The sequence below is a fragment of the Erpetoichthys calabaricus genome, chromosome 4 (genome assembly GCF_900747795.2).
Source record: "Erpetoichthys calabaricus chromosome 4, fErpCal1.3, whole genome shotgun sequence".
Lineage (NCBI taxonomy): Eukaryota > Metazoa > Chordata > Cladistia > Polypteriformes > Polypteridae > Erpetoichthys > Erpetoichthys calabaricus.
The window spans coordinates 261,179,233-261,201,857 of record NC_041397.2 but is presented as its reverse complement, the minus strand read 5'-3'; the positions used below and the strand labels follow the sequence as shown (position 1 = coordinate 261,201,857).

Here is a 22,625-nt window from a genome sequence, read left to right as displayed (position 1 = left end):
AACTAAGTTTAGCACTTAGGTTAACAATCAGTCCTAATTCATGTTATCCCTCATAATATAAATCTGACTAACACTGGTACTTACCATCAGATTTAAGTTCAGCTTACTGGTCCTTGAGACACATTGTGCCACAATTATAACGGAAATGCTACAAACCTCAAGAAAATAAATATTCCAAGTCTTTTACACAAGAAATAGCCACAAGGTTATTTTTCCAACAAAACACACCCATATTGTTAAATTGTCTGGCCTCTCTGAACTTGCCTATGATCAGTTCATCACCCAAGCTTCAGAAAAACACTTGGCAAAAACATAATAAACGAGAACAAGAATGCATAAACCACTGCTTACTAATTTGGGCTTGCATTAAGTTTGCCAAAGGTGGACCTTTCTGATTGACGTGGTCCTGGAACAAAAAAGATAACCGTGCAGTTAGTAGCAGGAACCTCATGGATTTTGGTGGAGTATAATGGCACAAGCATCCTGGCCATTTGTCCGTGAGCTGAAACTAAAGCATTCTGCATAACAGTAATAAAAACCATAGACACAGAATCACTTTAGCATGGTTGGCAATGGTTGGTTAGCTTGGAATGGTTTAGTTAAGGTGAGGGCCAAGACACCACTTAAATGTGTTTCAAACCTGTAAAAAGCAGCTCATTCTTGAAAACCTAAAACTATCATTGAGCGTGTTTACATGCATACACAAAACCGGGATAAGGTGAGTAACCCAGATAAGGCTGAAACCTTGTTTCCGAAAAACCCCAGTTTACATGTGCAGAGTACAGAGTTCTTTTCTGGCAAAACACTCTGTTATAGAAATGCACTAAAAAAAAAAAAAAAATTTAAAACAGTGAGTGCCATGAATCTGAAAAAATACATGGATCCGGCATTTCAAAGGCCTTGTTAGGAATGTTACTTTTAAAAGTAATTTGGTTAAATGGCCCACTACTTACAGAAAAGTAACTAAGTATGCGATATAGTTACTTATTTTAAAATGTAATGCATTACTAACAATGCATACATTTGTGTTACTTTTTATTTTTTTTTGTAGGAAGAAACAGCGCATTTGGCAGGCCAGTATTTGTTAATAAATCCTAAGCCCATATGTGAACTTTAATTAAACTGAACAGAAACATAGCCAAATGTGTTAATTTTATTGTGTTTTATTTACTTGTACTGTGAAGTACATCACATTCAGCCCTTTTTTAAAACATCCTTGACCTAAGCCACTGATGATTCATGATATAAATACTGCCCCTTCATCACCCAGTCCCACTATTTCAGCATAACTATATATCTATAAAAATTGCTGGTTTAAAACTAAAGTGACCCTTTATAGGTTTCTGTTACTGGATTGCAGGCTCCACACTCTTCTACTTAGCTGTGTAATTGAGCTCTGCAAAAAGAAGTATCATATTCGTATATTAACTTTTTGCCTTACAGCTAGGCCTACTGAGATCATAATATCACAAGTATTTTTACTTTGATAAAATAAGTATTTTGTTAAGTAGTCCAATTACTTTTTAAAGTAATGAGTAACCTAATGCAGTTACTTTTTGTTACATTTGTGGCATTGCCCAACTGCTTCTGAAGTGGTGCTGCTGAGCTTAGAACTACATGTTTAGCTCATCAAAATACATTTAGCAATTTCTGAAATATTGAGACAGATTTTTTTAAACCAGGAGTAGGAATATACAGTCGCTCAAGCGTTTGCGACAGAAAATTTATCTTTGTGGGAGCTTCAAACATTTTGTACCTTTGGCTCTGGAAGCGTGAGCAAATTATGCATAGGTTACTAGATTGCAACAGACATTCACAGACTACGAAATTCTTAACTGTAACTGGTTAAGGGTTTACATGGGCAAATAACCGTCCCTTGTGATCCCTGCCTGGAGTTTGCATGTTTACACAGTGTCCCCAGTTTTCCATCCAAAGACATGAAGGTCTGGGGATTTGGTGAAGCTACAGTGACGTTAGTGTATGTGTTTGCTTGTGTTCACCTTTTAATGAGCTGATGCCCGTCCAGGGATTTTGTTTCAGTCTTGCGCTGATGCTTGCTGGAATGGGTGCATCCCCGAATTGATGGATGTAATCATTAAACATCCTTTTCAGAGATATTGTGGCAAGGTGTCCTCGGAATTTAATGGATGTTTCGGGCACACGCGTCGCATTGCATCGCATGAAGTTTAAACCTGGCCTTAGGCTCCTTACTTTTCAGCTGACGATCTTGATAGGGCTTATTTTTGGGGTAGGGCTTATATTATAAAGCAGCCTGAAAATCATGCTAGGGCTTTTTTCGGAGTAGGTCTTATTTTCGGGGAAACACGGCATTGTAGGAATGGTGGGTTAAGGCAGTGGTCCCCAACCTTTTTGACAGCAAGGCACACTTTATTAGATGCAAATTTTTACACGGACCGGTGGGGGCTGGGGGGTCAGTTTTATACACAATTTACATAACATTTCTATTATTATTAAGTTATTAAGCAGTTCGCATACGTTTGCAACCCGAGATTTTTCTTCTTTTTTTGCATATAACAAAGACATATGCTTTGCATTTGCCATTCGTACAGATTGCACATCACAAACATTAACACTGCAATCTTTTTTTCGTGTCTGCCGTTTCTATAGGAGGGTGACAATGAGTTAAATTCCAATGGATGTTTTTCAAATGTTGACAAGCAATAAGCAAAAGGTATCACTGAAACCCACAGAAAACAAAAACAGCAAAAAAAAAAAAAAAACAACCAGTACGAGGAAAGTTCGAAGAAAGAGATTTTTTTTTACAATGTTTCTGTTTGGGGATCGTTGTGTAAACGTGCACAACTGAGCTGCGACCACAGATCTAACTGCTCTGTGGATGATTCGTTCAAGCATTTCAAGGTCACTTCGTTGTAATGAAAGCATCTGCTGAATGTACTTCGTAGTAACGCGATTTCTATAGACTCGTGTCATATGGGGAAACTGTCGGGACCATAAAAATACTTTGTTGTAATACTCTGTCACCTTGGTCTCTCTCCTCTCTCTGCTCCGCTGCAAAGCCCCGCCCACCAAGCGTTCTGAAAAGTCTGAGTGAGTCTCCGTTGCCGGCAGTTCCCTCGCGGCCTGGCTGTCAGATGGCTATGGCCCGGTAGTGGGCTGCGGACCTGGGGTTGGGGACCCCTGGGTTAAGGGGTAGGATGGACAGTGAAGGAAGGAAATAGCCATTCTGTTAGCACAGCATACTGATTAGTCTTTTAACTAGCAATTTGCAAAGTAAATGGTGAAACAGAGATGAACTAAATCCAAACTCATGATGACTTTTTCTATATATTTTTAAAATCAAAATAAAGTTTATAATTATGCATTTGAATTATGTTCTATCCCCACCCCATCCCATCCAGCTGTTTGCCTAATAAAATGTGCAAAAAAAAATCTAATATCCTGAAGACTCATGAGTAGCTGCTTTTTTATTTTACCAGGAGACCATAATTGCACAAATAATGAACATGCTGTCATTTGTGAGCTATATTTATATGGTTTTAATGTTATGGTGGTTTTCCTGGAGCTGTCTCAATTCGTTGGGCTTGATGCCTGTCTTTATTCCTTACCAGGCCTTTGGTGCCAGTCTGTGTGTCTACATGCATATATACAACCACAAAAACTGAAGGGGGGGGGGGGGGGGGGCAATGAATATAAACAATTCAGTCTCGCAGCAGGTGTTTAGTCCCACATCAAAAAAAAAAAAACAAAAAACGCAAGAATGTCCAGAGAACCAGCCCTTTGCAACTGTGGTCCCAGTGTCTGCTGCCTTAATGCTTATGGAATACTCCACCCAAGAATTATAATTTTTTTTTCTCTGTTCAATGCCTTTTTTTTTTTTTTTTTTTTTTTTTTTTAGCAAAGAAAATTTTCTAATCTCATGTGTTCATGGAGAATTTCATTCACAAATTTTATGATACAATGGCCAGCTTTTTGGTGGCCAATACTGAATCATACCAATCAATATTAAAATGTTACATAATCCATGTGTCAGTTATCCAGTAGTATGCTGTCAGTGTCCAAATGTATGCATTTATTTGGCAAAATATTTTTAAATAATTATGGAAAATGAGATAGAACGCATTCAATTGAAGTCAAGGATTTTATTACAGGTTTTTCTTACTGTACTGAGTACAAAGCTGATTCCTCTATTGCTGTGAAGCAAGACTGATCAGTGGTACAGTGTTTAGTGCAGCTACATCAAAGCACCAGTTCACTAGCATCAAATGTACAACAACAATGATTGTGTAGTTTATGTTCATTCAAAATGTGTAACTCAAAGTGCTTTACAACAGGTAAAAGGAGTTTTCATCATAAAGAGAATAATCAGAGAAATAAATAAAGACAAGTGGATGAAAAATGGAATTAAACATATGTTAATTTACTGTTAATTATGCAGTTTTATGTCTCTAATAGTTGTAATAATAAAAGTCTGAATCCATTGCCATGGAGGAATGGAAACCAACAACTCCAGGTAACAAAAATAAACCTTTAGGAGATCCAAAATCCACAGACTGCCCAACTCCCAGTGGCATATATTATGCCCTGCTCTAAAAGATTTGATGAATGGAGAACTCGTCAGTAGTTTCAGCATCCACATCATTCCCAAAATCCAAGGCACGTGCACAGTTTTTTGATGAAGGAGAGGAGCAGGATGCCAATATTGAAAACCACAGAAACAAAACTTAAGAATATTATGTGATATTGCAGTGCATGACCTATTTATTTAGAACAGTTCAAAAAATAAAAATTTTGAGAGTTATGGTTCAAAGTTAAACCAAAGTTGAAAAGTTAAAGAAGCATGTTTTCTGAACATTTCTAAAGTGTCCCACAGTATTAGTCCTGTGTACCTCTTTTGGTAAAGTATTCCAGACTTTTGGAAAAGGCCACCTAACCAGTTATTTTATGTTTTCCTCTCTGAGTAATAAGGAAACCACTACTGGCGGATCTAAAATTACAATTAGAACTTGTAAAGGAACAGATATTCCAAAATATAAGAAGGAGTAACATAGTTCTGAGCTACATGTACAATTAAATGTATTTTAACATTAATTCTAAGGGATATAGGTAACCAGTTTAGTGGTCTTTTTTGGAAAAATGTTCTTGCTGCATTTTAAACCAAATAGCTGCTGCCAATTCATTTCTTTCGTAGATAGTCTTGTTAAAAGTATATTATAGTAATCTAGTCAGCCTAAACAAAATGGTACATTAATTTTTCAGCATCTTGTGACATTATTAGCAGCCTAATAATATGGTCAATATGAGAATTGAAGTCTAGGTCTGAGTTCATAACACCTAGGTTGTTTAGTTTTCGTTTGGTTTTTAAAACTTGATGATCAAATGTAGCACCAAGATGCTCAGTTTTTGTATTGCTGCCAATAATTAAGATGTCAGTTTTTTCCTGGTTTAGTTAAGGAAATTAATAGTCATGTATCAAATAAGGGTAATAATGCTTGGGTTGGGTGATTTCTTTTGATTAAAACGTTTTCATATTAATTAAAGTTTTTAACTTACAGTATATTCAAACATGAAAATCACATGTTTTTATTTTTGCTTTACATTTAAACATTCAAGCAAACAGCTGATTAGGTGGGTATGGTCTGAATATATTAATGCAAAGAATATAATGGGTGGCATGTCCAATGAGCTCATTCCAAAAAAGCGCTGTAATGCCTTTGGTCTAGAATTGTTTTTGGTATGAAAGATTGGATTTCAAAATAATTTAAAATGCAAAGTTTATTTCAACACTTAAATCAGAAACAGCAGAATGGAGCCAGTGAGAGAAAGCACGGGACAAAGATTAAACCTGTCCCCAACTGACAGCTCTGGAGTATTCTTTCCCTGCTTCCACTGAACTACACAAGGCACACTCCCTGTTACATATCCCATTAGAATGCTTGATTACATTGGGAGCAGAGTATGCCTTGTCTGAGGCTAGGGGAAAAATATGGTGGAGCTGTCCATCACGCATTCTCACCTTGCAACATTCGTTGTGGTGGAGGAGAAGAATTAGCAGGGTGTCTGTAATGGGTAGCTGGAGCAAACTTCGAGGAAGGGAGTCCTGTACAGGCAGGTCACTCTGGAGAATTGAAGTTACAGTAAAGCAAAGAAGCTTGCTGGTGTCCTCTGCAAGTTAAATTGATTTGTTTGAAGAAAAAATAAAGAATAACTCACCTGTGGATTAGTGGAAGTCCTCTCTAAGGTATAGGGAAGAGCAATGAGGGCTGCAAAAAAGGAGAAGTTATAAAGAAAACTGTAGAATTTAAGGAAAGGAATGTGAAGGCCACAGAAAAGAAGAATGAGGGCTTTAAATATTAAAAACAAATCACAAAAATATGTTCATAAATCTCTGCACAGAGATAAGTTTTCTTATTTTTGCACTTTCTCTTTTGACAATAAAAATATATATTATAGCAGTGCTGACAAGTTGCATAATTCAGGGATGAGTCGCCTATACTATGAGCTGACATTTCTTTAGTTAGTGGTAGGGCGCCTATAAAACCAGCACAGCTGCAATATAACAAGCTGAATTCATCAAGTATAGCAATGGAGAGCAGTTCTTTTAAAGATAGCAAACCACCTCATGAACCCATGTAATGTGCAGAGAATCCATTCTAGCACTTGGCGCCAGCACTACAATATGTTTTTGTATTTCTAAGAAGGTTACGGTTGTATTTTCACTTTGCACAATGTGGACAACCTTCTTATTTTGTGTGTGTGTGTGTGTGTGTTTTTTCTGCTCAATAATGGTTGAAAATTATTTCTGTGTTGAAATATTTAATGAATTGTGATTTGTCCGTAAAATGTTTAGACATTATAAAAGGGGGCTTAGAGCTTCAAAGTCATCTGGAGCCATAGATAACTAAATGTGTGCTCTGTTACTGTTTTTATAGACTTTGTACTTTCCCTCTGTATCTGTGTAGATTTTTTTATGATTGTATGTTTGGCTGACACCTTTATGCAATGTGACTTACAGTGTCAACATACTGTAGTGTACAGTTGTTTGTGTACGTTTCACAACTGGAGTACAGGTAGTGTAAGTGATTTGTTTAAGGGTCAGATTTAATCAGAAATGGGTCCTGAACTAACAGTGTTGTGATTGTAAATCTAATACCCTCTTAACTACAGCACACTGTCCTGCTGCAAATTCTCTTGTTTTCCTCTCAACTGCTGTTTGCAAGTGTTTTAGCACAATTCAATTTAAGTTGAAGTGTAACAAACTTCCTATGCTGTGTTGCTCTTTGATTGCTTATTCTCAATTTTGTTCTCATAGTGCTAGTTGTTTTTTAAAGCTTTTCAGCACCTCAAAGTACTGTATACAAGCAGTGGAACTTGATATGTCTCAGGCAGGCAGATTAATCATCTCAGTCATAGCCAGATTGCAGCCCTAAGTGAGAGCCGTAGTTACTAGACTGCATGCTAAATAAACAGCAGTCAGGTATTTGGCTGATTTCATTCTTAATATTTAATTGTCCATTTACAAATGGACTATTAATGTTTACATTGTGAACAAAGTGCACTATACTGGAATACTGTCATTTTACAATAAGCCTTTTTCTAAGAGCAGGATAAAGCTGAGGGAATGAATGGTCTGCTCTCCTCTGTAAAATGTCTTATCTTCTTATTAACCATCCAAGGAATTTAGTAGGATTTACTTTTTCATACAAACCATTGGGGACAACCAGTTTTCCCAGTCGATTGCCTTCCCACAATGGGTTTAAAACTTCAATCTCAGATACTTGAATTAGAAATATTAATTAGGGTTTTTGTTTAAAAAAAAAAAAAAAAAAGAATGCCAATTTGGTGTCCTCTAACATTTGAGTTGGCTTTTGCGTATTCTATATTTCTATATTTCTGCTGTGGTATGTGTTTCAATTTCCCCTTGGGGATTAATAAATTATATCTAATCTTTTATTATTTTTACAAACTTGGCTGAACCATGGCTGATATGCAAAATTAGGATGTAGTTTTATTGTCTACATCTGCTTTTTACAACTGGAGCAAAAGTAGGTTAAGTAACCTGCCTGGGGTAATACAGTGAGTCAGAGGCAGGAATGCAACCAGCAGCCCTGTGGTGTAAAGTCCAGTGTCTTAGCTACTGAGGTTTTTATATGGTTCCTGAATTATCGTAGTTTGTAAAACTCAATCAGGTGGGGGGGCCCTTTTCACAGAGTGTTCCCACTTGTCTCTCCGAATGCGGTCCCCTGTGAAGTACAGAAAGCAATGATCTTAGCTAGAGGAGTTAAAGGAGACCCCTCTCAGCTCAGGTGACTAATAGGTCATAATTACATGGAAGGTAGCATTTGTGTGAAGTGTATGGATTTACATTTTGTAGGGTAATAGTAGGGTGTTATACCATGTTGGCCATTATGAATATAGTGAGAAGTCAAGCAAAATGACACTTTTTATTGGCTAACTAAAAAGATTACAATATGCAAGCTTTCGAGACAACTCAGCCCCCTTCTTCAAGCAAGATGTAATTACACCTTGCCAGAAGAAAGGGCCGGAGTTGTCTCAATCTTGCGTATTGTAATCTTTTTAGTTAGCCAATAAAAGGTGTCATTTTGCTTGACTTCTCACTACATCTTGTAGGGTGTACTTGTACTTTAGTGTAAAGATAATTTAAGCAACAAATATTGTCAAACTTATTACCAAACTTTTTAAAGTGGGCTGCTTAAGGGTGTTGGGAGCATTTAATGTTTTCTTTTCGGCATCTCATATTTGTGGCTCATGTAACACTGGGCTTTGGCAGATCAAAAGCCATTTCCTCCCTGTGCTGGTCTTGATGGCCATGTCACTAGTCACTGCTACACGATTCCAACAGGGTAAGAAGGCAAGTTTAAGACGTCTTTGTTTCACATTGTTTTAGACAAAAGATTACACTACTGTTACGGATAATCCCAGCATGTGACCAGGCTCTCATTATCTCCAGCTTAGTTTGCATTTCACACAGTAAAGAGTTCAAACTGAGTTTGCATTGAAAGTTCAAAGATAAGGATTTACAGAGTGTGGCAAGGACAGTGGAACCTGCTGTTTACAGGACTTTGACACAGTTCTGTAACGTTCAACTGGAAAACACTTTCCATGCTATATTGCCCTTTGTTTGCTTATTCTCACTTTTCTTCTCAAAGTGCTGGATCGTGTTTAAACCTTTTAATGGCAAATGCTTTATGAAAATGCTGAACTTGAGTAGTTGAACTGATATATTGCAGACATCTAGGTAAATCTGTACTGATTTGTGATTATAAGACCCTTTGTTAAATGTATATATTAATTTGCTGATTTTAATTGTTAAAATTTAATTAGCCAATCTGTTTATTATTGGCTTGCTTAATGTTGACCTTATGAGCCATGTTTATGGTCTTTGAATGTTTTGTGTTACTAATTAGCCCCTTTCACACAGACAATCTGGATACGTTTGATGAAACTAATTTCATCTTCACCATTCTAGAGATTTCCTTGTTTAATAACATGCGGCCTCAACCAATATCCTAAGTTGATTACATTCAGTCATGTAGGTGTGCAGAACAGTAGTGCTCTCCTGTGTCCTGCATTCATTCTATATACCTATTTTGATTATTATTTTATATAATTTACTTTAAACACAAAGATCTATTTAAGACATAAATGAAATGTAATTATGGTTAACAGAAAAGTAGCTCAATCAATGTTAAGAATCAGAATTTCAAAGATTTTTTCACCTCACTTTGTCTGTTTCTGAAAGCAACCCCAAAATACTGTTTCTGATCTCTTGTTTCTTTGAGTTGGATGCACCCTATACTGTATGTGAAGTTTCCATGGTATTCCCATTTCATTAAAAAGAATAATCAAAAGGGCATTGCCAAGTGGTCAGCATCCATTGTTGACTTTCTATAATTTAATTTATTACATTAGTGTGCTATGAATATGTTTTTAAATATAATGCTGCCTAATGTATAACTTTGTCTGATGAACAAACACAATGAGTGTAAAAGACTGAAAGTTTCATTTGAATTGTCGATGTGATATTGTTTTTTACGAGCCTTGAAATCTTCTTGGAATTTCCATATGAGGTTGTCTGGATTTTGTTTAATAATTAAAAATACTAATATTGTTCACTGTTATTGCCAATTTTTGCACCCCAGTGTTGTGTTATTTTATACCTTTACATATATAAATGGTGCAGATGCAAAGAAAAGTGGATAGCCAGCATGAACAAAACACTTTTATTAAAAGAAATCTATTTTCTTCATACTGTTTTAATTATTATATTCTGCAGCCAATGTTGATAACAAAGATTATAAAAAAACAGTGCAATATGGGTCTTTATTTGTCATCATATTTGTGAACGTGAGGGTTTTTTTTTTTTTTTTTTTTTTTTTTTTTTTTTTTTTTTTGTTGAAGGCTGAATTTGTAAACATTTGTGAATATCAGACTGTGTGCCTGATTCATTTGTAACAATCCATCCATTTTCTGAATCAGGGTTGCAAAGGATGCAAATCCATCCTGACAGCATTCAATCATGGATGGTGTGCCTCTCTTTTACAGGGTACACTCATACTGTACTTACACACTTTTCAGTTTCAAGTTGCCATTTCACTTTTCACACTTTTTCACACTTTTTTTTTCACAGTTTTTTCACACTTTTCAGTTTCACAGGTCAGTTTCAAGGTGTCATTCAGCCTACTATTATACAGTTTTGAGAGTGTTTCTCTGCTATTTATAAAGCCTAAAATGGTAAACTCGCAACTCACCCAGGGTGAAAATGATTATGAACAACAGAAACAATATTTATTTATATAGCATATTTTCATGCAAAAGGGTTTAGCTGAGAGTGCTTTACAATTTGTCAAAGAAATTTTTTTTCTTTGCTTTTAACTAATTAAAATTAGATAATAATGAATAAATTGTATACAAAAATAATGTACAATTACATAAGACAGATATATAATTAAGAGAAGTAGAGTCTTTAAATATAAAATAGTTTATTATCAGATTTGCATTTAGAGACTTTAATAAAGTCAGGTGTCCACCTCCAGTTAAGCTGGTGAAAAAAACAAAAACAAAAATCTCTATGGGTTCCAAAATACTGCCTAGCCCCCACTTGGCATTCTACATAACGTAAATATTCTTAAGTAGTTGAAGGTTAAATTTTTATTACATTATGTCTGAATATGGCTTATACATGTAATCACGTTAGATGTACATGATTATGAGTATTTATGTATCAGTGTGTTACATCTAAAGTAATATTTTTTTATTTCCACTGCTTGTTTTGTCAATATGATCTTCAGTATTTTAGATAGATAGATAGATAGATAGATAGATAGATAGATAGATAGATAGACTTTATTTATCCCATATAAGGGCCCTCTAGTATTTGGTTTTAATCAGAGGAAACCTTAGAAAGACAAAAAAGCCCTGAGGCTGCGTGGATAAATTTGAAGAGTCTGGCATACATTCCTTACATGTTTTTTTGATAAGGAAACACTCTTTTAAAATGAGTCAAATCATTGATTCAGCACTGTGTAACTAACAATTCTTTTAATAATTAAATAATATGTCTGAATAGTAAATTCTAAATGGATTGCTTTGCATTTGCTGAAGAATTATAGTACACTCTGAGGCATTCTCTTAAAATTGTTTTTAATTTGACATTTTTTTGTTTGTTTTAAACTCTCAAAAGTGAAGGCACCTGAGCCGAAAGCTATTCATTCAGCAGTGTATTCATCAAAGGAAAATGTCCTTCAACATATACAAAAAATGTTGAAGACCATGATTTATTGCTTCCTTTAATTTAGTGTAATATAGTGTTGCCTCTCCACATTCCACATTTGTGGAACAAAATGAATGACTAATAGATTCCCATATACAGAATTAAATTGGAATAAAGTACAAACCACCTTCAAAGAAAACACACATAGCTGGACAGATGGCTCTCTAAGAAAGCCACCCCATAGTTTTTACATTATGCTATATTAATGCAGCAGTTTGTTTCCTATATCATTGTTTTATGTATTTATTTATTTGACGTATTTACTTATTTGGCTGAAACCTTTTTCTAAGGCAACTTGCAACATCTCAGATACATTTGGTTACATTTCTTTTGTTTTTCCAATTGAGTTACAGACAGATGAAGTGTTTTGCTCATGGTCACACAGTGTCAGTAGTGTGATTTAAACCTCAGGGTCTGAAGTCCAAAACCTTTAACCACTATACCACACTGCATCATTTAATTTTAAGAACCTAATTAGCTTTTTAGATGTTTATAAGTGAGAGGTTTTTAAATTGTCTCTGTATTGTGTTAACTTATGTTAGGTCTATAGGTCCTCAGAGAATTACTTTTCTCTCTGAAGTGTAATTCATGGGCCAATTTACAGCCACATTTTAACTTTCTTTTACAGGTAGTGCAGTTGAGTTTGCATTGTTGTTCCTTGTTATTTTTGCCGGTGCCAACCTTTGTGACACCGAAGAACCAATTGGACAGAATGGTGCCCTGCATTTAACATCTGCAGTGCTTTGTGCTTTTGTATTCTGAGTCTCTGACTGAAAGTATTTTATAAAATGTAATTAACACCATCAATTTCCTCCTTTTTCAGTATGTGATATGAGAATTGAAAGCTATCATCTTCTGCCAGCTGCCCAGCTCCTCAACCTTCTTTTCTATTAGAACTTTGGCATAAAGATTAGAAGTAACTATATAAAATACTTATATATTATATTTTATATATAGCTATATAAAACACTAGGACATATGCACAGTTAGGGCATACAATGGCAATTGAGAAAGCTATCTTTCCTCTTCTAGCTGAGCAATCTTTCACTTGCTGTTCACAAGGCTGTTTGGAATTGAGAGCACTGGTCATGTACATTTTTGTTAAGTTTGCTGGCATTTATAAAATGCACTGTAGATCAAGTCCATAGTTCAACTGATGTTTTTTTTTTAAGGCAAAAGAAAACACAACCTAAACAAATTAAAATAACAAAGCAAATATATTGTGTTCTGAAAACAACTCCTGAATCTAACACTTATATGCTCCAACTGTAAACTGCTGTGTTCCTGCAAATAAATACATAAATAGATATTTTTTATTTATTAAGGCTGGATATTGATTGCAAAACATGAAAGGCAACTGGACTTTTGAGTTTAAACTCCCTTCATGTGTGAAAATACTTAAGAGGGACTCATAAAGCACTGGTCTCTCAGACATGCACCTCCTGATTTTACCTGACAGTTGTAACACATTATTCTATATCATTGTCTGGGGGGTCCTTTGCATCAGTCACTTTGGGATCAATTTAGGTGACATCTGATCTCATTGCTTCTACAGTATATCCCGAGCACTCACCAAGGAGATTTACTGTAGACTTTTATAACTGTATATCTGTTTAACCCATTGTCCCTCCCCATAAACTAAATGTATTCTGAATTCCGGTATTATTTTAACAGGCACAGAGAAATATTGGCATATTAATGCCCATGCTGATTAAGAAGTAAGCTACTTTCAAGTCATAATTTCATAATGATTCAGCTTAAAAGCTGTTTACCTTCTTTGTGGGAAAGCACAGGGACAGCCTAGGCCTCTGCACTTAGCTGCCTGAGTGCTAATTCTATATTATTTCACAGGCGTGGTTTTGCTTGAAATTTTCAAACTTGTTGCAGCATGATTTTATTTCAGGATTTGTTTCTGTTGCTTGTCATTTTACAATTGTATTCTTCTTCTTTTTTTTTTTACTTTGCAGTATCTTGTTGATTAGAGAGTCCTGCTTAATTCTGCATAAAAGAAAAACAAAAGACAGCACATTCAGTAGAATATCTGCAGTGTGTGTTTTTATTTAAGCAGTGTTCACAAATGGTAACAGATTAGTCAGTTGCTAGGCTGTGCTGCACCCCAGTCTGTGTCTGCAACAGACAATAATTCAGCTTGTCGGAGAGCTGACTGCTATCAAATGGAGTCGATAGGGAGTTGGAAGGCAGCATAGCTAAATTCTCTGACTCTGGCGTTTTCTTTTAATCACCTTGTGCTCAAGGGCAAGAGAGTCTAATCTCAATTTATGAAGTTGCCAAGGCGATTTAAAATTTCTCCAGAAAATGAATACTTTGAATGTTTAGATTTCCAAGGCAGGCAAACTCTCTGTGGATTTCCTTTCTGTTCTTTTTTTCCTTCTCCTCTCAACATAATTATTTACAGTATTGCAGGAGGGAATCTGCAGAGATTATTTGTTTTCATTTAGTGAGCAATTGATAAGAGAGTTCGATCCTATTCATACTAAATTAATAGTATTGCTTACTGATACTTTTTCTTTTCTTTTTGACATTCATGTTTTACTCTTATCATCTTCTCTTGGTTATACACCAGTGCATCGTTCTATCCCTCTATTTTTTTTTCAGCTAATGATCTCACAGAGCAAGCTCCCTTTCCAGCATCAATCGACATCAAACAAGAACCAAACCCTGGAAGATCAGCCGGTCTATAGTTTACTTGCACAGACCAATTCAACAACCCACACTTATTTTAGGCTAATTTGGAATCATGAAGAAGACTAACAGCTTGTCTCTGGACTGTGAGAGAAAGAACCACATAATTGTCAGCACAACTCATTTGCACTGCAATTAAAACATTCATTCAATGAAAAAGCAAGCCCTAAACTAAGATTAATTTAGGAAATGGGTTTAATGCAACCTAGAGTCAACATTCATTTCATCAAAGCTTGTCTAATATGAAAGAGAATGCTCAGCAGTGCCTGGTTGTAGGAAACCACAAATGCTTTAGAAATGCTCTGTTGAGACTAAACTGTGGAGTAATGTTTCATATATCCTTGGGATTGTATTGTTAAAAGTGGCTCACAATAACAGTTAGTTGGGATCATGACAAAAGTGATGCAATGTCTAGGTTGGCTGAAGCTTGCATCACACTGTTGAACCTGGGACATTGATACTGCTAGACTGTGGGTGTGCCGGTGCAATGAGTACTCGTAACAAGCAAGGGTAGGTATATCAAAAGTGCTCATTGCTTTCTATTTACAACAACCGTGTTCCAGAGTACCCTGAGAGGAAGAATTGAAATGCCTGATAAAAGTGGGCAGAAAAGACCCCCAGAGGCGCTTCTTAGCACACCATGGTGGAATGAGCCTGTGGCTAAAAGTGGTCAATGAGTGAATCTTCTGGATGGGATGGAGGGGATTTTTCATGATGGCATCCAATTTTGCCACCATCCTCTTTTCTATAAGAGCTTCCAGTGTGTCCATGGTTTGCCCTGTGATGGAGAAGACTCTCCTGATATGTTTATTCAAGCATTGGGCTTCTTTTGGGCTCAAGTTGCTTCCCTAGGGGACTGCAATGTAGAACACCACACTGGCTACTATAGACTGGTAGAACATTTCCTGCAGCTTGCTGCACACATCAAAAGACCAGAGTCTCCTTAGCAGGTACAGTCACCTTTGGCCCTTCTTATACAGCACCACTCTGTTGTCGCACCAGTCCAGTTTATTGTTTATATGGATCCCTAGGTACTTGTAGCTCTGTACCACTTGCATGTCCTCCCCAGGATGGTGACTGGTCTCAAAGGCTCCTTGGCATGTCTAAATTCCACAATCAGATTTTTTGTCTTACTAATGTTGAGTTGCAAATTGTTGTCCCAGCACCACAAGATGAAGTCCTCCACAAATTTCCTGCACTGTGACTTGTCTCCATTATTAATGCAGCCTATGATAGACGAGACATCTGAAAATTTCTGTAGATGGCAAGCGCTTGGTATTATGCTGTAAGTCTGTTATGTAGAAAGTGAACAGGAATGGAGATGGGACAGTTCCTTGGGGTGCTCCACTATTACACACCACCATTTCTGACACACAGTCCCTCAGCCTCACAAACTGCTATCTGTTGGTCAGGTAATCCATGATTCAGGAGATTATGGGGCATGCAAAGCCTTGAGCTTTCCCCGCAGTTGATGATGCAGAATGCTGTTAAAATGGTGTTCTTTCTTCTTCCTCTTTCATTCATCTTTTTCATTTGATTTCCCTTGCTGCCCTACTCAGCACATTGCTTTCTATTTACAACAACAGTGGTCCAAACAAAAGTGCAGTGCAATCATCTCTTCAAATAAATAAATAAATAGTCCCAATAAAAGCGGTGTTCTGGAGGAGGTTAAAATACTAATTAAGGAGCTCTGCTCCTGTCGCCATCTCTCAGCCTCTCTGGAGCCTACCTGGAGGGGTTGGTTGCTCCTTCTCCTTGAATGTTTAGCTCAGTACTCGTTAACCTCCTATCTCCACAACAGCACTGGCTCCACCTCCATCCATCCATCCATCCATCCATTGTCTCCCGCTTATCCGAGGTCGGGTCGCGGGGGCAGCAGCTTGAGCAGAGATGCCCAGACTTCCCTCTCCCCGGCCACTTCTTCTAGCTCTTCCGGGAGAATCCCAAGGCGTTCCCAGGCCAGTCGAGAGACATAGTCCCTCCAGCGTGTCCTGGGTCTTCCCCGGGGCCTCCTCCCGGTTGGACGTGCCCGGAACACCTCACCAGGGAGGCGTCCAGGAGGCATCCTGATCAGATGCCCGAGCCACCTCATCTGACTCCTCTCGATGCGGAGGAGCAGCGGCTCTACTCTGAGCCCCTCCCGGATGACTGAGCTTCTCACCCTATCTTTAAGGGAAAGCCCAGACACCCTGCGGAGGAAACTCATTTCAGCCGCTTGTATTCGCGATCTCGTTCTTTCGGTCACTACCCATAGTTCATGACCATAGGTGAGGGTAGGAACATAGATTGACTGGTAAATTGAGAGCTTCGCCTTGCGGCTCAGCTCCTTTTTCACCACGACAGACCGATGCAGCGCCCGCATTACTGCGGATGCCGCACCGATCCGCCTGTCGATCTCACGCTCCATTCTTCCCTCACTCGTGAACAAGATCCCGAGATACTTGAACTCCTCCACTTGAAGCAGGATCTCGCTACCAACCCTGAGAGGGCACTCCACCCTTTTCCGGCTGAGGACCATGGTCTCGGATTTGGAGGTGCTGATTCTCATTCCAGCCGCTTCACACTCGGCTGCGAACCGATCCAGAGAGAGCTGAAGATCACGGCCTGATGAAGCAAACAGGACAACATCATCTGCAAAAAGCAGTGACCCAATCCTGAGCCCACCAAACCGGACCCCCCTCAACGCCCTGGCTGCGCCTAGAAATTCTGTCCATAAAAGTTATGAACAGAATCGGTGACAAAGGGCAGCCCTGGCGGAGTCCAACTCTCACTGGAAACGGGTTCGACTTACTGCCGGCAATGCGGACCAAGCTCTGGCACCGATCGTACAGGGACCGAACAGCCCTTATCAGGGGGGCCGGTACCCCATACTCTCGGAGTACCCCCCACAGGATTCCCCGAGGGACACGGTCGAATGCCTTTTCCAAGTCCACAAAACACATGTAGACTGGTTGGGCAAACTCCCATGCACCCTCCAGGACCCTGCTAAGGGTATAGAGCTGGTCCACTGTTCCGCGGCCAGGACGAAAACCACACTGTTCCTCCTGAATCCGAGGCTCGACTATCCGACGGACCCTCCTCTCCAGGACCCCTGAATAAACTTTTCCAGGGAGGCTGAGGAGTGTGATCCCTCTGTAGTTGGAACACACCCTCCGGTCCCCCTTCTTAAAGAGTGGGACCACCACCCCAGTCTGCCAATCCAGAGGCACTGTCCCTGATGTCCATGCGATGTTGCAGAGGCGTGTCAACCAAGACAGTCCTACAACATCCAGAGCCTTGAGGAACTCCGGGCGTATCTCATCTCCGGGCTCCACCTTGATCCTACTTTATCTTTTCCTTTCTTTCCATTTAACCTCTGATTTCTCTTTCTTGTTCTCCCTCTTTCATTCATCCTCATTAGGTTTCTATTTCTGTTCTACTTGGGCGCAGGCATCAAATTATGTACTCCAGAGTGCTAATGAGTATATTGGCTGAAATGCCTATGTCCACATGTGAATTTGGTCTCACCAATTCCCTCATCAGCACCCTGGGCTCCTTGTGCACACGGTTCCCAGAGCCTGAGCACACTGTTTTCATTTAAAACTATGGATATGGACCCCTAAATGTGTTTTACCACAAGTCCTTCTCAGAGCAGTGTCTGTGTGCCTGCTTCATCTTGCAATAACTGGCATGATTCTTGATTAGAGTTGTGCAGCTTTTGAATGAGAGAGAAAGTTATAAAACACAGAAATCATTGTAAATGAAATATTATCTCTTGTGATGTCAAGGAAGAGCTTCAGGAAGTAGAAAACAAAATACTATGCTGATCATGTGAAGAGGAAATCTAATCAAAAGCAGTAATAGGTTCAGCCACATGTATAGCCCTACTGTACCAGCTCAAGTTATCAAGATTTGGATATTTGCACAAAGAGGAGTTAAAATGGATTAACAAGGGAATAAAGTAAGAAATTTCTGTATCTCGGTGTAAAAATATCTCTGTTGCATTCACATGCTCCCAAGCTACAACTACAAACTGAACCACTCTGATGTAGAAAAGGTAGGCATAAGAAGTTCCTCCAGGATGGAATTGCCCAAAACACTATTACCTTTTTAGAATTTATTTACTAAATATCGCCAGGTACATTCCACAACTCGCAGGTCGTGGCTTGCTTATTGTTTAATATAATAATAATATTTTGCATATCTTAATATTGTAAATACAAGAGACAGCCTGTTTGTCTATAGTAGCAATGAATCAGAAACTAATAAAAATATAACATTCTCAAACTCATCTTGTGTGCAATTGGGTGCAAGGCAGGAATCATCCCTGGACATGGTACCAGTCTACACCAGACTATTAAAAGTATTGATGTAAAATTTTATTGTTATATTCAGGAAAACTGATGTCACTCATTAACATGAAATGAAAGGACATTACAGTACATTATTTAATTGTTAGCCAGTATATGGTAAATTCAGAAACGTTGTACTGTTTAGCTATAATTGTGTACTCTTTGCAAGTTTCTCATTGGTCACAACATGTCCTTAAACTAAAAATTGTACACTTGTTTCCTGTGTCTGAGATTTAAATACCACCATAAAAGTATTTATTCAGCAGTGGGTTTAGTACAAGGGACATGCAAGCTAGACAGTAATCCATTGCAGGTTATATGTTCATTCACACCCACACTCATTCTTTTGCATGAACCAGTTATTGGCTTAAATTAACTTAACAAACATTTGCTTAAAAATGGAAACCACGGTGCCCCAGGAAGACCTTGAGTCACACATGGGGAGATGTAAACTCTACAGAAGTAGTGGCTAACCTGAAATTTGAACACAATTCTCAGTAGAACTGAAGTCTTTGTTTCTTTATGCTATGTAATAGAAGACACCATTTATAGTTTTACTCTTTAAATAGACTGTTTAGAAGGGTAGAACAGATGGCATTAGTGGATTGATTAGATGGCATTTCCTTAGTTTTTGTATACAAGGCAGGTGTTTTTTGTGTTGCTTAAGAAATGTATTATTCTCATATTCTGATACTTTTGTCATTTAGTTGTAAGGTACATTACTAATAGAATTTGCCACTATGGTATAGTAAAATTTACCTTTTCCTTACACCCTAATAAAAAAAAACCATTGAGCATCAACTTTTTTTTTTTCTTTCTCTGACATTTTAATACTAACTGTTTTTCACATTTTTTGTTTAGGTTGATGTTCACCTTAGAGGGAGCCACTTAATAGTTTCCGCAATAGACTCTTCACAGTATTCCGCTTCTAATCTTCTGACAGAGCGAAACTGTCCAGACAAGACTGGCCACAAGCTCCCTCTGCCCGGCACCAAGATTAGCAACCTTGAAAGGCTGCCCCGCTCCCCAGCGCGGCAGGATTCCAACGTAATGGACACAGAGTCAACCTACTCTGGGTATTCCTATTACTCGGGTCGCTCCAGGGGATCTCATCGGCACAGGTAAGAAGCATAATATCCTTGAGTTGGGGTCATAGTATTGGACTTTTTGTCTGTCAGCAATATTAAAGTTAAAGTTACTGTGGTATAAGAAACAGCTGCCCCAAGACAAAACATAGTTTTGTACCTGAGCATTATATTAAAATGCCTTCAAAGATAGTCCATTTAATTTCAAAACCCACCACAAATGTTTAGCTGGCTCACCTGCCATATTGCTTGGCCCCTCATTTTTTTCTCCATGCTCTTATTATAGATGTGTATCCTTTCAACTGAAAATTATTTCACCATAGTCATTGTATAAACTTGTTGGGTGTTTTAAAGGATTTTGCACTTTCTTTATACAGTAATCCCTCCTCCATCGCGGGGGTTGCGTTCCAGAGCCACCCGCGAAATAAGAAAATCCGCGAAGTAGAAACCATATGTTTATATGGTTATTTTTATATTGTCATGCTTGGGTCACAGATTTGCGCAGAAACACAGGAGGTTGTGGAGAGACAGGAACGTTATTCAAACACTGCAAACAAACATTTGTCTCTTTTTCAAAAGTTTAAACTGTGCTCCATGACAAGACAGAGATGACAGTTCAGTCTCACAATTAAAAGAATGCAAACATATCTTCCTCTTCAAAGGAGCAAACGAATCAATAGGGCTGTTTGCTTTTAAGTATGCGAAGCACTGCGGCACAAAGCTGTTGAAGGCGGCAGCTCACACCCCCTCCGTCAGGAGCAGAGAGAGAGAGTTAGAGAGAGATAGAGAGAGAGACAGACAGATAAAAAAATCAGTACGTGCCCTTTGAGCTTTTAAGTATGCGAAGCACCGTGCAGCATACTTAAAAGCTGCACACAGAAGGTAGCAACGTGAAGATAATCTTTCAGCATTTTTAGACGAGCGTCCGTATCGTCTAGGTGTGCGAACAGCCCCCCTGCTCACACCCCCTACGTCAGGATCAGACAGAGAGAGAGAGAGAAAGAAAAGTAAGTTGGGTAGCTTCTCAGCCATCTGCCAATAGCGTCCCTTGTATGAAATCAACTGGGCAAACCAACTGAGGAAGCATGTACCAGAAATTAAAAGACCCATTGTCCGCAGAAACCCGCGAAGCAGCGAAAAATCCGCGATATATATTTAAATATGCTTACATATAAAATCCGCGATGGAGTGAAGCCGCGAAAGGCGAAGCGCGATATAGCGAGGGATTACTGTATGCCATATATGTAATAAACAAATAATGGGGTTGGGGATAGAGAGGTTTGCCATTATTTTTTTATAGATTAATTTTACTTTGATTTGTCCATTAAGTGGTGATAATAGATATTAGATAATATGATTTGCATTGCATATTAGAGGAGGTCAATCTTATAACTTTTAAGAAGAGAATATTGAGTGAGGTGTTTATTATTGTTACAATGGAAAAGTTGTCTTGTAAGCAAACTAGAGAGAAGTGAATCTGCGGATATCACCCACAGTGGTGCAGCTTATCTCAGTTCTGTTGCTGCTTCTTGCCAAGCAATTGGAAGAAGAATACAGTATATATATGCAAGCATACTTAAAATATAGAAAGCTTTTGTGGTGATTCGGTCAGTTGTTTGGCATTATTTATGAACTGGGTAGCTTGTGAAAGTTTTAGGATTTATGCCCTCATGATGTATTTACAAAAAATAATTGATTTCAGACTGCCAATCCTGCTCTCCACAACACTGTTGTTGTAGGGGTAGGGGAACAGGCAGGTGACAAGATGTTTGAGGGGAAACAGCAATCTGCTTATTTTGTATGATTTCTAAAACTTTTTTTATGTTTTTAAAACTGTACTCCAAATTACTACTACTTTGTACTAATTACTTTGTAGTAATTATATATGAAACTTTATTAATAAACAACTGGACTAGTAGGCGTTGACCACCTTTGTAATTACTATATAAACATGGACACAAATGTTGTAAATGTTGCACTATTTTTAATGAGGTCTAGAAAATGGAAAACATATCAAGGGTATTTCCACACTGAACAAATGTTGAAAAAAGTTACAGGCACAATATTTCGGCTGTGTTGCTTTAATTAGATGTGAAGGTTATACTATGTGAAGGCTGTGCAGCTGAAACATTGCGTCTTTAACCATCTTTTCTATTTTTTTCATTGTTGGAATAACTTTTGTCTTTTTTTGTTGTTGCACACCGATATAGATTTAGAAAATGACAAAGTAGGGTCATATTCAGATTAATTATATTCAGTATACAGATTAGTATCTAGAAATTGAAATGCTTGAAAGGAAAATGCAAATTAACAGATATTCTTGATGTAAAATGAAAATAATAGGTAAAAGAAGAGCTAATGAAGCAAAATGCTTAACTAGATGCTGTATGTCTACTAAATATTTTCATCTTTAGGCAATGCAAATTTTAATTATAGAAAAAATTCAGTAATATGATTAAAAGCCTAGTCTTAATATGATTATTTGTAAGAAGTAAATTCTTGTACTACTAACATTTTCCTAATAGCTGTAAATATTTATTATTAGATACTATACAGATATTTTTTCAAACTCCTGATTCCAGTTAAAGCATGTTATTTCTGTTTAAGGGGGAATATTCATGCTTTTTTTCTGTTTTGTCTGGAAAATCTGTTGAACAAAGTCTTAAGAAAACTTCGAGTTTCCAGACTGTAATTTAGGTACATGTTTTTCATCTACAATATAAATCCTTTCTT

General features: G+C 37.8%; 1 protein-coding gene across 2 annotated transcripts in view; it reads left to right on the top strand.

Annotated features, from left to right (window-relative positions):
* Positions 1-22,625, top strand: part of vangl1 (VANGL planar cell polarity protein 1) — a 248,644-nt gene that overhangs the window by 62,894 nt on the left and 163,125 nt on the right. For both annotated transcript variants that reach the window (XM_028800716.2, XM_028800717.2), the window contains exon 2: positions 19,669-19,928. In XM_028800716.2, coding sequence (XP_028656549.1) covers positions 19,858-19,928 — 71 coding nt within the window. In that variant the 5' untranslated portion in view covers positions 19,669-19,857. The remainder of the gene's footprint in view (positions 1-19,668; positions 19,929-22,625) is intronic.